This window comes from Helianthus annuus, chromosome 8 (genome assembly GCF_002127325.2).
Source record: "Helianthus annuus cultivar XRQ/B chromosome 8, HanXRQr2.0-SUNRISE, whole genome shotgun sequence".
Classification (NCBI taxonomy): Eukaryota; Viridiplantae; Streptophyta; class Magnoliopsida; order Asterales; family Asteraceae; genus Helianthus; species Helianthus annuus.
The window spans coordinates 49,433,707-49,449,082 of NC_035440.2; the positions used below are offsets into that span (position 1 = coordinate 49,433,707).

At 39.1% G+C, this 15,376-nt stretch overlaps 2 protein-coding genes across 2 annotated transcripts; both read right to left on the reverse strand.

Moving 5' to 3' along the window:
• Positions 1-7,967: 7,967 nt before the first annotated feature.
• LOC110869989 lies at positions 7,968-8,468 on the reverse strand. The gene has a single exon (XM_022119185.1). The coding sequence runs from the start codon at positions 8,466-8,468 to the stop codon at positions 7,968-7,970; it is 501 nt and encodes a 166-aa protein (XP_021974877.1).
• A 30-nt stretch (positions 8,469-8,498) lies between these two features.
• On the reverse strand, positions 8,499-9,093 carry LOC110869987. Its single transcript, XM_022119184.1, has 2 exons — positions 8,646-9,093; positions 8,499-8,569 (listed from the first exon to the last, which is right to left on the reverse strand). Exons 1-2 carry the CDS (start codon positions 9,091-9,093, stop codon positions 8,499-8,501), a joined length of 519 nt encoding a protein of 172 aa, XP_021974876.1.
• Between the last annotated feature and the right edge of the window lie 6,283 nt (positions 9,094-15,376).

Sequence of the window (15,376 nt, forward strand, 5' to 3'; positions counted from 1 at the left end):
ATAACAGGAACAAATGTCGGCATATGCCCAAAGGGATGGGCCGACGAACCTTCTCCAGGTCTCGCTGGAGGTACAAACTGAGGAACTTGAAAAGAGAAATCAAGATGTCGTGTATCAGTATGGTGTGGGGGAATAGGTGGAACATCCTCATCAGCAGGAATCCACCCGTGCTGTGCGTGCTCATCTGGTGGATCCATGTGTGCCGCGAACAATGCATGCTCGGGCTCTAGTGGAACGGGATCAGGTGGGGGAGCAACAAAAGGATCAATGGGTGCAATGTGATCAACAGGATGGTCAACAGGTATATCAACAACAAGAGGTGGATCGACATGATCAGCAGCAATAACATGATCACCCTCCAGATGATCATCGATAGGCGGGTCAGCAATAACAGGCTCAACAGGGATGCCAGCATGTACGGGGTCATGCTCAAGCATAGGGTCTGGAGCGGCTGCCTGCTCAGGGGCGATGGCAGGCTCGGGATCATCAAAAGCCATCTCGAAGTCGAACTCGGGGTCGATAGGATCGACTGGGTCAGCTGGATCCTCCATGGGCTGATCCATCGGTATGAACTCTATATCATGATCCGGGTCGAATCCCGGAGGAAAGATAGGATCCGAATCCTCTATGTCATCATGGTCAAACGCAAAGCTGGGAATAGGAGCAACAGAGGATGCCTGGTCGGGGTCTGAACCATGCGAAAAGTGATGTGCGCTCAAAGGGTGGGAAGGTGCGGATGCCACAGACTCAAAGGAGTCTGGGACCGGAGAATGCGCAGGCGAATCCTCGGCGGGAGCATCAGCGATCATCAGAAGATCGCCAGCAGGAAGTAGGGCCTCGCCCTGGATCTCATCCTCAATCGGCTCGTCATCATACAGATCAATATCGCCGTCAGCCTCGGCGTCAAGAAGTAAGTCATACGCAGGATAAACGGCTAAGGGTATAGGAGCCGGAATCTCTACTAATGGTAGGTACTCAACGGGAGGGCCATCTGCAGGCTCATCAGCACCCTCAGGTAGTGCGAAGGGCTGGAAATCGTCCTCGTCAGTGCTGGTGTAGTCAGAAGTGTGCACCTCGTGCTCTGAGGATGGGAGGTCATCAGATACTACAGGTATAGGTCCGGTGGTGTCCGAATCGCCTGTACCGGGCGAGTCCATGAGTCTGTAACATAAACACAAATATGCACAAATAATCAGTCATACAATCAAGTAATCACATAAGTCACCAAGTAAGAAATCACATAATCCTCCTAGTCCCACTAGCCAAATTCTTCCCAGTCTCTAAGACTGCTCTATCATCCACCTCGACCTCCTAGATCGAGCCTCGGCCTCCATGACCGAGCCTCAGCTTTCATGACCGAGCCTACTCTTCCTAGTCTCACTAGCCATCTACCTCGATCTCTAAGATCGAGCCTCGGCCTCCAAGACCGAGCCTCAGCCTCCAAGACTGGGCCTCAAACAATAAACATCTACCTCGATCTCTAAGATCGAGCCTCGGCCTCCAAGACCGAGCCTCAGCCTCCAAGACTGAGCCTAAAAATAATAAAATGTGCTCAACATGTGTTTGTAAAAACGTTTTGGATCTGGACTTAAGTGGTATGCAGTAAAAATGTTTTCGTGAGAGCCCTAGTGATCATAGTCTAGACTCGAGAAGGAATCCTAGTTCGCTATGATCAGAGCTCTGATACCAAGCTGTCATACCCTGGCTTTGCGGAAGCGTGGTCAATTTGGTGTGACTTCTTAATACCATAGCTTAATCATAACAAAGCTATATGAATTAAAAACATGCAAGATCATCCATTAAATTTAAAAACCAAATACAGTACCATTGTCTTAACGGGAAAACACCCTAACAATCAGAACATTGTTCAACAAACAAACAAAACATAAACATGGTTTAAGGACTGTGACTTGTCCAGGAAAGAGTCACATTCCCTAAACCCCGGATGACCTCGGAAACTAGTGCAGCGGGAAAACGCGCCATACCGTGCCAGATCTTTTAATTCCCTGAAATACATGTAAGTTGAAAAAACCAACAATAATGTTGAGCGAGTTCATGCGAAAGTGAGTAAATAAACCTTTGTATTTATCAAAATCCTGGTATGTAGCAAATAAGGAAAAAGAGATCACCAATGGTTTGCAAGGCCATTGATACGTGTGAAGTGCAAGTAGGAAGACTCAACCCTTGCGATTTTGCGTCGGGGCACAAAGTCACCCCGAGGTCCGTTATGCTGGACCTGGGGTTGGGCTCGCTACACCCAGATAGATCTACCGCTTACGTCCCTCGGTCCTACAATGAGGATTAATGGCCTCCAGTTCCCGCCTACCCATTCACATGATCTAAGTAGTAACCCTCCTTACGCTAACCATACCATGTAAAAAGTACTCGTAATCATAGTAACATGTATTTCACCCCCGCAGTTTAGAAAACTGAAAACAGTTAAGAGAAAAGGGGGACATGAACTCACAGTCGGTGCGTCTCTACCAAGTACTCCAAATCAGGCAGCTGTGCAACGACCTACATGTGCTAATTCTATTAGACGGATGGCTGTGCCTTAGCTTTATAGTTTAAGTTTTTGGGAAATAGTTAGACAACTATTCCGTGTTTACTTTTCGTATATACTTGGTAGTTAATCTCCTTCCCAAGGATGGGGGATTTAATACATGTGCGTTCGAATTATATCATTAAGTCTCACTTAATATATTTTTATTTCTAATTCCAAAATATAAATATTTTTCTCAAAAATATTATATTTTCTTTTCACATAATTTTCTCCAAAAATTATACGTTGATAAAATATGCGTTCGTAAATATTTCCGCATAAAGCGTAAGTTACGTTTTATCGATCGAGTGGTAATAATAATTACCAGTGTAACTTATATGATTATCGTAGAGGCGTTCGTATTATTTTGGATCTGTTAACATTCGTAAATATTATTTTTACTCTAAAAATAATATTTATGTATTTTCACAAAATAATTATAAACAGTGTGGTGAAAATATAAATATATATATTTATCACGTTTAGTTTTTGTGAAAATCCCACCTCCGAATATTTGTAAATAAAGTCGTGGCGAAACTTATATTTCGAAAACATGTCAAAAGTATTTCTAACACTTATAGTGAAAATATTTCTAAGTGTTAGGTTTTTAGAAAAATTTCGCCAGAGTTTCCTCTGTAACTGGAGGTGGCCACGCTTTCAAGCGTATCATTTTCTTTTGCAAATCAATTTCAACAACTTCTTTATTCAATCAAACAATTTCCGACACATCAACCAGTTGACAAGTATGTAAATCGCATAAGTCACATGAACTTGTAGTTTTTCCGAAACTATAGTGTAAATCCCATTATATTTTGTGGATCTTTATATAAAGTAATTTGATCTCGTAAAAACCTCGTTTTTAGAGTAAGTCCGTCTTTACAACTTCCCGTCATCTTTTTCAAAGATTGTTATTTTGTCAAAACTTTTCATTTCACAAGTGTTTACACACTCGTGGTTTATAAAAATCATGCTTGTTAATGTAAGATTCATTTTTAGAAAACATGATTTTTGTGATATGTGGTTCTTTGAAAATACCACCCGCAGATACGTAGATCTGCTAGTTTTGAATACTATTTCATAAGTAAAATACTTTTACACAAGTTCATGGTTCGCGTGTGGTAGAGTTTCACCTTTTAACCCTTGTTCTATTCAAAACAAGCTTATGTCAAGATCCATGACCTTAACTAAACCGGGTTAAATGATGATCCGAGCTACCACAACGTAGATCGGGTCTAGATAACCACACAAAATCAATACTGCAACATTTACACAACTTGTGATCTTTTAACCATCAATACTTGCATTTTTAGTAAACTTTAATGCTTCAAATTGTAAGATTCCAAGTTTTAACCGTTACATAACATATTAACCACTTTAGAATAGTTCAAGAGAGTGTTTTAAGCATTATACCTCTAGCTCGAGGCTAGGGAAGAATCTATGCGAAAAAGAGGTGGATAAAAGCTAGATAGAGAGGTCCTTCGTCTCCCGTTTGCTCCAAGGCTCCTCGTATGTGACCCGTAACACTTATATGGACTTGGGATTGCTTGATCAAAATCGAACAATGATGGATGGGGGTGGGGTGCCTTCGGCCGAGAACCAAGAGAGCAAGAGGGAGAGAGTTTGGTTGTGATGTGTGGAGTGATTAATCTCATGTGCATCTTAGGTTACTTATAGACAAACTCAAGTTCTTAATCCAATGGTTCATGTGTTGTCTAGATATTAGACAAGTGTGATTATTTTAATCACAAAGGTACCAAGTGTGTCCCCCCTACATGGGGACGGTTTGTAATGGGGGGGGGTACCTAGTTGAATTCTAACCATTAGTTGGGGTTTAGTTAGGTTAACTAGGTTAGATTTAGGGACTAACTTGGTTAGTAGAGTGTTGTGCTCTAATGCGAGTGTTAGGGTATTCAGGGACCCTAACTGGCTCAGAAAAAAGATCCATATTGTTAATGTCAATATTTTTATGTTCCGGGTATAGTCCGGTTGTTCGGTTGGATAGTAATCCGTTAAGGCGCTTAACAAAGCTTTTTAGTGTCGTAAATACCATTTTTAGTGACACAACTTATTCCTGACACTTTGGAAAGTGTCTAGTAATATTTTTCTCATGTTTTGGCACTTTATTAGCTAGCCAGAAGCTGAAATGTTAATTAAAGTGGTGTGTTTGTGCTCAGTGTATGTTTTAGGCACATCCAGTCATCGTAACTTATTCCTAGAGACGCAGTTCTACAACCCTTGTATCCCTACACTCACTATGGGTGTAGTAAAATATTTCTGGCTCATACAGGCCTTAGAGGCAGTATCTGCCTGATGCTGGCTTTATCAGCATGTTCAATAGGTTATCCGTTCATAGTGCTACTGTGCTTTTGTGCATCATGTTTGTCACTAGATTTCAGTATGTAAATAATGTAGTGACGGTATGTAAAGTATGATGCAGGAATATACAAGTATCAGAAATCAAGTAGCAGTTCATCAGTAATTTCAAGTAAGCACAGTAATTAAGCAGCAATTAATTATTAGTTAAATCGTACGGATACCTGGTTTAGTGAGGGTTGTCACAGTTGTGGTTGGGGTGCTAGCATTTGCTCCAGGTTTAGGTCAGCAGCAGTGGTAGCTAAGATATGGATATTAGCTATACCCCTATTGAGCATATCCTGGGCATAGGCATCAGTTTCTCTTTTAGCTGCGGCTAACACTCGCTGTTCCTGCAACTTTTTCATACGTTTCCTACGCTCGTGTGCTCCCCTACTGAACCATCCCCTCTTTTTCTGAGGAAATGGCTCTTCAGATTGAGCCTTGAACACAAAGATTCCTTCTTCCATATCAGCAACGTACCCTGAGAGGGCAGGCTGAGAAGAGGAGGTGCCTTCGCTCCTAGGCGAACCAGACAATTGACGATACGCGTCAGATGGTCCTTGGTCGCTCATACTGTAAACTAACAAATAGTCAGATAACACATAACAAGTAAATACAATTATGCACGTATTCCCGTAATTTATTTCCTAACACTTTGAATTTTGATGTCAGCAGAACACTTCTGTGGCTGAATCAGTGGCATAGCTCTGATACCACCTTCTATCACAACCCCCGATCCCTAGTTCCCGGGAACGGGCGGCCGTGAGCCAGTTTCGGTGGTATCACGTTTATTTATTCAATTTGGCAGCGGAAATTTTCATCAGGACCGTAGTTAGGAAATATTTAATCAGAGTAAACCACCTCGTTTTATAACACTAAACACATGGGTAAAACCCAAGTTTTCAGTACATACATTTCATAGGAATAAATCCTATTTTATTTAATAAAAACATCTATTTTATTCTTAGGTAACTTTATTGCCACTTTTCCAAGCCTTCAGTGCTGTCCAGCTGGCTTCTATTTGGCTTTCACATTTTGTTACCTGAAACGCGTTTTAAAAATAGTTTGTCAGTGGGAAATACTGGTGAGTGAATACCCGAGTATAATAACTTCCTACAGAAATTGTGATTTGAGATTGAAATTGTGAACGACGGAAATCGAAAGCTGATGTGTTCTATTTATAGTTGTGAAATCTGACTTCCAAGCGGCCCGCGTAAGACACAGGCCAGGTTTATGAGGCCCGCGTCAACCTTGGTCAACACACTAGCTTGGCCCGGTCATCTACTAGGTTTGACACGATATCGACACGTGTCAGCTCAGGGCTGCGCCACAACTTAGGTCACTCGCGGCCCGCGTTAACTATCGAGAACTATTACGTGGCCCGCTTCAACTTAAGAAATCAAAGGAATCCGGTTTACACCTTCATACGGCCCGCATGAATGGTTGGGGTGGGTCTACGCGGCCCGTCTCAACTTAATATTTATTGTTTTTAATTTATTTTAATACTATAAAGTATTTCGGGCTTGGTTTTCACATACGGGATATACATATTGGGACATTTTATAATAGGGTGTCGGAACCTATTTAGGAGGGTGTTGGTTTTACCGAGAGTTGTTACACACACATTATTAACAGTGAAACAAATGTTGACTTGACAGAGTTGGGTGCCAGGGGGTAAGATTGCAGCGTTTCGCATTCATTGGGGGGAGGGGGTTAGACAGCAAAAATTTTGTGGTAGGGGGTAAGTGTGCCAATAAGCTATATCTCCAGTGGGTAAATTGCAGTTTACTCAACATGAAATCTAGGCTTTTTTTATTTTACTTTACTTTTATAAATCAAATAGAAAATATCAATAATTCATAACTTTATACTTAAATACTTTTTATTGTATGTATTAAATATGTTAAACAAATTGTATGTTATATTTCTCATACATATAAATTTTATTTTTAGAATAGTTATAGTTTTATCTTATTTTTTATTAATTTGGTTTATTAATTGTAACCTTTCGTTGTTTGTGAATATACCGTCATATGTGTTTTTATCTACATTTCGACACAGATGTTTTTTTATCTACATTAATACGGGTTTCCTCGAGTTTAATATACGATGTGACGTACCGTTGCAATGTGCGGGATATTTTATATACATTCACATGGTTTTCTTTTATTTGTTACATTTTATTTAGTGTTTGGTTGTTTTACACATTTATATTCTGCAGCTTTATACCGGTCTTTACCATTTAGTTTGTACGCGAATTCCCCGCCGCAACCCGTGGTGGGATATTCCTAGTTAGGCTGGAGGGTGTGGGGTGCCACCCCGCCAACTCAGCCACTATAGTGCCCTTAAGGGCGCCACTACCACACCCTCCATTTTAAGAGGGGGGCGCCATGGGTGAGGCACTAGCATGGTAACGAGCAGACTAATGTGTTCAGGTGGGGCCCACATGTCAACCAATCAAATTTTTTTAATTTTGTTTAATAGGGGGCTTCATCCACACCCTGCAAATTAAAGGTGGCTCCATGGCTGACGTGGATCCTACGTGGCCTGATAAAGCCCCTAGAGGGCTCCAATCACACCCTCCAGCCTTAGGCTAGAGGGTGTGGTTGGAGCCCCCATGGGGCTTTATCAGCCCACCTAAGCTCCACGTCAGCGCCATTTCACCCCGGGGCTTTATCATGTCCCTCTTTAATTTGCAGGGTGTGGATGGAGCCCCATGTCATGGTTACCTAATTATTTATTTATTTAAATATTTAATTTTTAACTAGAAAATTAAAAAAAAAACATAATTTTATTCAAAAAAAAAAACAGTACATAATTTCTTTAAAAAAAATAAAAACACTACATAATTTCATTAAAAAAAATAGAAACACTACTCGTCGTCTGTGTCGTCTCCTCCTTGTTCACGATAAAAGCATAGGTGCTCTGTCAGATCGGCTCGAAGGTTATGGTGTGTGTGCCTAGCCCGTATCTTCGCTCGGATATCTTCTTTCTCAACGTATGTTAGTATTGGGTTCGTCGTTTGGTTACTTTCATCATAGCTTTCTCCACAAAACAATATCATGTTATGCTAAATGATACACGTATACATGACGTTTCTCATTTTACTTTTTTCAAGTATCCTCGACGGCTGGGCGATGATAGACCATCTTTTCTTTAACACACCGAAAGCCCGCTCGATATCTTTTCTTGCTGACTCTTGTTTTTTCTTGAAATACAATCTTTTTTTGTTATCTAGACAAGAAAGAGTTTTTACCAACGTCGCCCACTCGGGATAAATACCCTCCGTGAGATAGTAGCCATACTTATACTGCACGTCGTTTGCATAGAATGAAGTATCTGGTGCAACACCGTCTATGACATCGTCGAATAGATTCGAGGACATTAAAACTGCAATGTCATTGTTCGTACCAGCCATGCCAAAGTAAGCATGCCAAATCCATAAATCTTGAGAAGCGAGTGCTTGTAATATTAGGGTAGAACCATCGTGGTCACCACGATGATGTTGCCCTTTCCAAGCGGTTGGACATGCCGCCCATTCCCAGTGCGTGCAATCAAGACTACCCAACATTTCAGGAAACCCGTGTATGCGCTGATGGGCCTAGTATAGAAGTGGAACGTCGGCTGCGGTTGGCATCCTCAAATATGGTCTCCGGTACAGAGATATTACACCTAATAAACTATTGTTAATTAAAAAATAATAACGACGTAAATAAAAATAATAAATACTAGTGTTAATAAAAATTACCTTCACAAAAATTTTCAAGAGACTCACGATACATTCTTGACGACATCCTTAAATATTCATCCCACGCATCAATCGTTGTGTCGTAAGCTAGTTGCCTAATTGTTGTTGTACACTTTTGTAATCCAGAGAAACCAACTTTGCGACTTGCACTTACCCTTTGCGTGAGAAAAGGGGATTCGCCCGCAAGATCATTGGAAATTTTAACGAATAGTCGTCGGCTCATACGAAACCTACGCTTAAACTGAACATCATCGTACAAAGGAGTTTCACAAAAATAATTTTGCACTAGACGTTCATGAGCAGCTAACCGATTCTGTTCAAGAGGCGGTTGTCTGGTACGCGATGCAGAGGATTCGGATTCTTCTCGCAAATAATTAATCGCCTCATGCGTCATGGCGATAACCATATCGTCAAGAACACCGTCGGATGAGGAGCTCGAAGAAGACATTTTTTAGTTGTGACTGGTGTGTGTTTTAGTTGTGATTGGTGTGTGTTTTGGTTGTGATTGGAGAGTTTTTTAGTTTGGAATTGGTTTATATTTATATTTGAATTAAAAAAAGTTTTTTTTTATATTTTTTTATTTTATTTTCGAACGTTGCCAAACGGTCAAATTTGACCAACTTTCCTCGTTCAACGCGTTTAAGGCTCGTTATCAACTTGGCTGAGACTGTATAGCGCTCCTCCTTAAATCGGAGGGTGTGGAGGGATAGCGCCCTGGGGCCGCTGAGCTGGTGGGGGTGGCGCCCCCACACCCTCAGACCTTAATGATAAAAGATGATCTACTCTGAAACCGTGTGGTATTTTAAAACCAGCTGGTTTGGGGATGTTGTGCTGTCAAGTTATTATTGGCTGTAGAGTTATTCGTTGTTTGTTATGGACTAGAAAAACGCAAAACCCTACTACTATCTTTGTTTTCATATTTATAATAATTATTTGTTTGCCTTGTGTTTTCTTGTCAGTGATTTGTTGCTGAGGGGTCTTGTTTAGTTATTGTCTACATCTTTTTTGGTGTTTCAAAATTATTATTATTGTACTTGAAAGTGTTAGAAACTGATGGATGGTGCTACGTGTCGCCTTTCTATACGGGACCCCATAGAAATTAAACGTCCATACAATAAGTAATACTTCAGTCTTTTTCCAATAAAATTAAATATAATATTAGAAATATTGTTGTTTCAATTTATCTTTTTTTATAAAGAAGACCATTACTTGTGTTTTTTTAAAAATTTTTTAATTATTTATCGTCTGTGGGACTTGAACCAAGACCTTCCTCTTTCCAACCTAGATGTTTTAAAGACTTCACATTTGTCAATAGACCACCATCCCTTCCCAACAATTACTTGTGTTAATATACCGTCCTTCTCTCAGTTTTCATATTTAATAATCATAATGGATGATTAAGCTAAAAAAGTAATATATTATACTCCGTCCGTCCCATTAAAAGTGTCATATTTTGATTTTTCAAAGTCTTTATTTATAAACTTTGACCTTAAATAATTTTGTTTGTGTTAGATAATATTTGATGAAAGTATATTATTTGAGTGTGTTTTACAAGTGTTTTTATCGGGTTAATTTTCATCAAGTTTTATATAACACAAAAAATATATAATTAAAGTCAAAGTTTATAAATAAAGACTTTGAAAATTCAAAATAGGACACTTTTAATGAGACGGAGGGAGTATATATTTTATTAGAACACTTGTTAGGGTGAGTGAGAGCCTGGGAAGTGCGGCTCCCACCAGAACATCTCCCTCCGATCCCTGATCCAGAGGTGAAAAAATCACAAAAACCGGTGAATTTTTAACGATGATTATTGGCTTAAACAAACACACATACTTATTTATATACACACACAATAGTTTGTTGTTTTATTTTGTTTTTATATACGATACGTATTAGGTTTCAAGGTCAGTCAAACGCTTACACTGTCTCCTCATGCGGACTAATACGCATTGTATAGGCCTATACGATACGTATTAGTCCTAGGTTGTCTTTCAAAGCTGACAGATAGGGTTCACATGCAAACCCTATACGGATCGTATAGGCCTATACGATTCGTATTATAGTACGAGGTTGCTTTAATACGATACTTAACGATAAAAAATAATAAAGATTTTAGAACTCATTAAACAAAAATAACCAATAATAAACCCCAATAACCAAACCCAAAACACCAAATACCAAACACAACACACCAAAATTCAAACCTCAAAAATTCAGAACATTAATACGCATCGTATAGGCCCATACGGTGCGTATAGGCCCATACGGTGCGTATAAGCTAGCCGTCAGACAAGAGTTGCACCTGTCAGTCTGCCATGTCTTAACTTTATCCAATACGGATCGTATAGGGCTATACGATCCATATTGGACTTTCAAATTGTGCGGATAGGAGGGCCGATGTGTCAATAGAATCCCCCTTTTATTAATACATATTCCTGTTGGACGTTAAAAAAATAAAACAGTCACACACACATACACACAACAAACACACACATAACATATGCACTCACACAACAAACACACATATTTTATATTATTTGTGTATAACATAAAATTAAATTTAAAATATGGTAACATGAAAATCTAAAATGGTTCCCAATAATCTTGGGAAATTGAGGAGAAAGTTGATGGGTCATTCGGAAAGAACGAAAGAATATGAGACAACTCCTCCACCCTTATAAATAAACAATATTGCATGGTTTTACTTTTAGCCTTACATTCATATCGTTCTTCCATAGTACTCTTTTCAAAACCTCATACCTCTATTAAGGGTTGGTAGTGGTCCAGTTTTACTCATATTCTCTCGGATGTCATATTAGCGTCACATCAATTTTCTTCTATTTTGCCTAGAATTCGGGACATCAAAGTTTTCCACACAATTTCTAAAAACCATATTAATTTTGTTTATAATTTAAAACACCAATATATATTTGATAAATTTTAATATACCTAGAAAAAAATGTAATAGTTAAAAACTAAAGTTTTGAATAACTAAAATTTAGCTATGTTGTTTTATATAAATAAAACTAGATGGGCTACAATTGTTAATTGGTGAAAGATGATGTAAAAGGTGGCTTTTCTCTTATTTTTTGTCAAAAGAAAAATGTGTATGAAATGTGTGCGCGTAACGTAACATGACTACAATAACAAAAACAAGAACAAGAAAAGAACAAGAACAAGGGGATAACAATTTTCTTCATCAAATTAGGGTGAAGATCAAGAATTTGAGGTGTGATCTTCTTGTTAATAATGAAATGGAAGTTGTAGTTATGTGAGTTTTACTAAATTATGAACCCTAGATATAGGTGGTATTCGGTTTTGTTTAACTATAACTTGCAGGATTTATATCTTACATCTCTAGGATAGAAGAGAGACATTTTACCATTACATAATTTCCGTTGGGGATCTCTAATGCATCACATAATTATATAGTTTTTTATTATCACAAATTCAATTTATCTTAAAGATATTTCACTTGTTAGACCAAGTAAATATTCTAGAAAATTATGACTCAAATAGTTATGAACGTTAATATGTTACACTAAAATAATAATATTACGTATCCAACATATACTAAATAACGTAATAAAAACTATAACACTTATAAATACATTATACATATATTTCTAACTCGCACGTTTTGAACACACAGATTGAAAATCATTTTAGGGCAGTTATACGTTTAGATTATATTGAGACCAACAATTCCAGCATTAATTAATCGAACATATATTCCTTAAACTGATGAAACAAAGTGACCATGTGTAAAATAGGGACATATTCCCTACCTCTTTGACACCACATGATGTATACCAAATTAGATCTTATTACTTTATTAGCTCACATGAGGTATTTATTTCACACATAACTCTTAGAGCCTAATTTCAATAAACAATTGGGCTTAAGGAGTATTTATGTGTAACAAAATTTTCAATGCTTGACATACTCGCATAAAAATGTTTCTGAAAGTCACAAAGGTTTAAAAGAATATTTATAATGAAGTTTTCACAAGGTTCACTTACGGGCACCCCATCAGCGAGTTATGTCTAACGAAAGCTGTTGATGCACTTTTTGTTTGTAGCTTGTAATTAGTCTTAATGTATAGCTTCCGTGTAGGTTTGTGGTTCTGACCGAAACCCGTGATTAGTGTGTGATTATGTTCAAGACGGGAGAGATTAGAGACGGATAAACAAAACTTCCTTGTATTAATTCGGTAGCATAACATTACAAAGCGGCCCGATTACAAGCTAGCCGAACCATAACAAAGGAGCATACATCTGGGGAGAGACCAAGTGGTGATTTCTCCCCCAAAGTCTAAAACCTTCATCTCCTTGCAAATGAACCAAGGGGTGGTATTTATAGCCACACCCACTTCACTTGCAAACACACACGGTCAAACAAATAACCCTCTCGTTTGACCGCTTCAAACGAGCGGGTCAATACACGTTCGTTTGACCATTTCACTAACTATTACATAATCAGCATAAAATAAATCTAATCTATTCGAACAACATCGGACACAAAAACTGCCCCAACAAATTCCCCCTTGTCCGTTGCTGTCGAATACTGAAAATGCAACTGCAATCGATCTTCAGTCAAGTATTTGTTGACGTTATCTTCTCTGTGTTAACAAATTCCCCCTTGACCGATGATCCAGGTAAGTAGTATCTTGATTTGAGTCTTCATAGCAACACCAAACTCTTGAAGCTTCTTGTATAATATTTCCCCCTCAAAGTACGCATATCCATGTTGAGTGTTGTGCAATCTCCTCGCAAGGCTAGATTGTCCGATCTTCCGCTGATCTTCCAATACTCCAACCGGCATTTGATAAGGGTTCCATTCTTTAAAACCTGCATCAAGTCTTGATCTTGTCATAAGAACTATATTTCATTCAAGCATACTACATCGGTAGAGTTTTCTGGTGAACTGTCTTCTGTAAACCATTTTTGTGGAATCGACCAAGTAATGCACTTTGATCATCAGCATCAACACTCAGGAAGCAACATGCTTAGTTGAACTACATCCAGATCTCATTGTCTCGCCTTTGTAAAGTTGACCACGTAATGCACTACTGATCTTCAGCATCAGAACTCAGGATGTCAGCTTGACCAAGTACATCGTTTGCGAACTCAACAAATTGAATTACACCCAGATCCCTGTAAATTCTCATAAAGATTCCCCAGGTCTTCAGTGAACATCATATTGAAACTACTGTAGACTTTAGATACATGTATGTTTCCGTGCAAAACCCTTCACGCTGGCTGGAAAATTAATTAACATCCTCAACTATGTGTCTGTGCAAAACATTCCACGCAGAACCTTTGGTATCACCAGAAAATCACAAACTCCACCACTTGTGATTGCGTTTAGAAATTTACCGAAGAAATTCCAAAACATATGAAAATTTTTATCCCCCCATTTCTTTGGTAAAATCTCTAAACCTTGACAAATTCCCTCCACTAAGCGGAACTGTCGTCAACTTCACTTAACAAATTCTCTCCAATGAGCAGAATCTGTCAAATTTTCTCGGTTTTTCGAAAAATCATAAAAGAAACTTTCTTCTTTGCATATTCTAGTTAATAATGAAAGTCCCCTAGCCCCGTAGGATCCGACTTGTATCCCCCAAAGTTCTGCTAATACCTAATCCGAAAACTTCCATCATATGCATAACTCTTCGACTTTGTGAACTCGTTAGGACCGGTCTTGGCTCTCTAGGTTCCTTCAATCGTTACCAAATGCGAGAATATGACAATAAACAAAATTCTTTCGAGCATTTACGAACACTGATAACAAAACAAATTTTCACGTGCGGAAATAAATATACCGTTTTTGGCTCATAATAGTCAAGTCACCAATTTTGACATTTGCATCGCTAACCGTGACTACCCCACGTTAAAAAAAATCATGTTTTCATCATCCCGCGCGCTCCCGAACCCGTACGAACTTGACGTTAAAGCTTAATTCAAATAAGCTTCACGAACACCCGACCACAAAAGAGATGAAAGATATATCCTAGCCCAAAATTAATTTGGCCAATCAAATAGGTCCAATATTACTGGGCCTTTTTGTTCGGTCCAACAATTTCAACACAATTTTCATCTCACACCAAGTGGTCTCAAATGAAAAGACCTAGCTGCCAAACAAAAGATCCTGTCGACATCCACCTTGTATAGTCGCCGACATCATCTTACCTCATCCAACCCTTCATTTCTCTCTCTCTGATTAACACCCTCCAATCCCCAAAAATGACTTTTGTGCAGCCGCCAAGCGTAAAAACCCAGCTCCATTACCGCCACCCATTCACTACAACCGAAACATCCAAAACAACAGACATTCTTGCCCACGAAGAATGCGCAATCCACGAAGAACTCAGTAGGGGTTGTTCGCGGTAGGGGTTGTTCATAGAAGGGGTTGTTTGTAGTAGGGGTTGTTCGTAGTAGGGGTTCTTCATAGTAGGGGTTGTTCTTAGTACGGGTTGTTCATAGTAGGGGTTGTTCGTAGTACGGGTTCTTCGCAGTAGGGGTTCTTCGCAAAGGGGGATTCTTCGTCTACCATTCTTCATCAGTCATGGATTCTTCGTTCAGAATGATTCTTCGGCTAATGTATGTTCTTCGGCAGGTGGATTCTTCGTGAATCATGAATTCTTCGTGGGTCCTGAAATGAAGAAACCCTAGTGCTTCTTCAACATCCGCCACCCCTCTTCAAGAACACAGCTACTGTTTACTTGG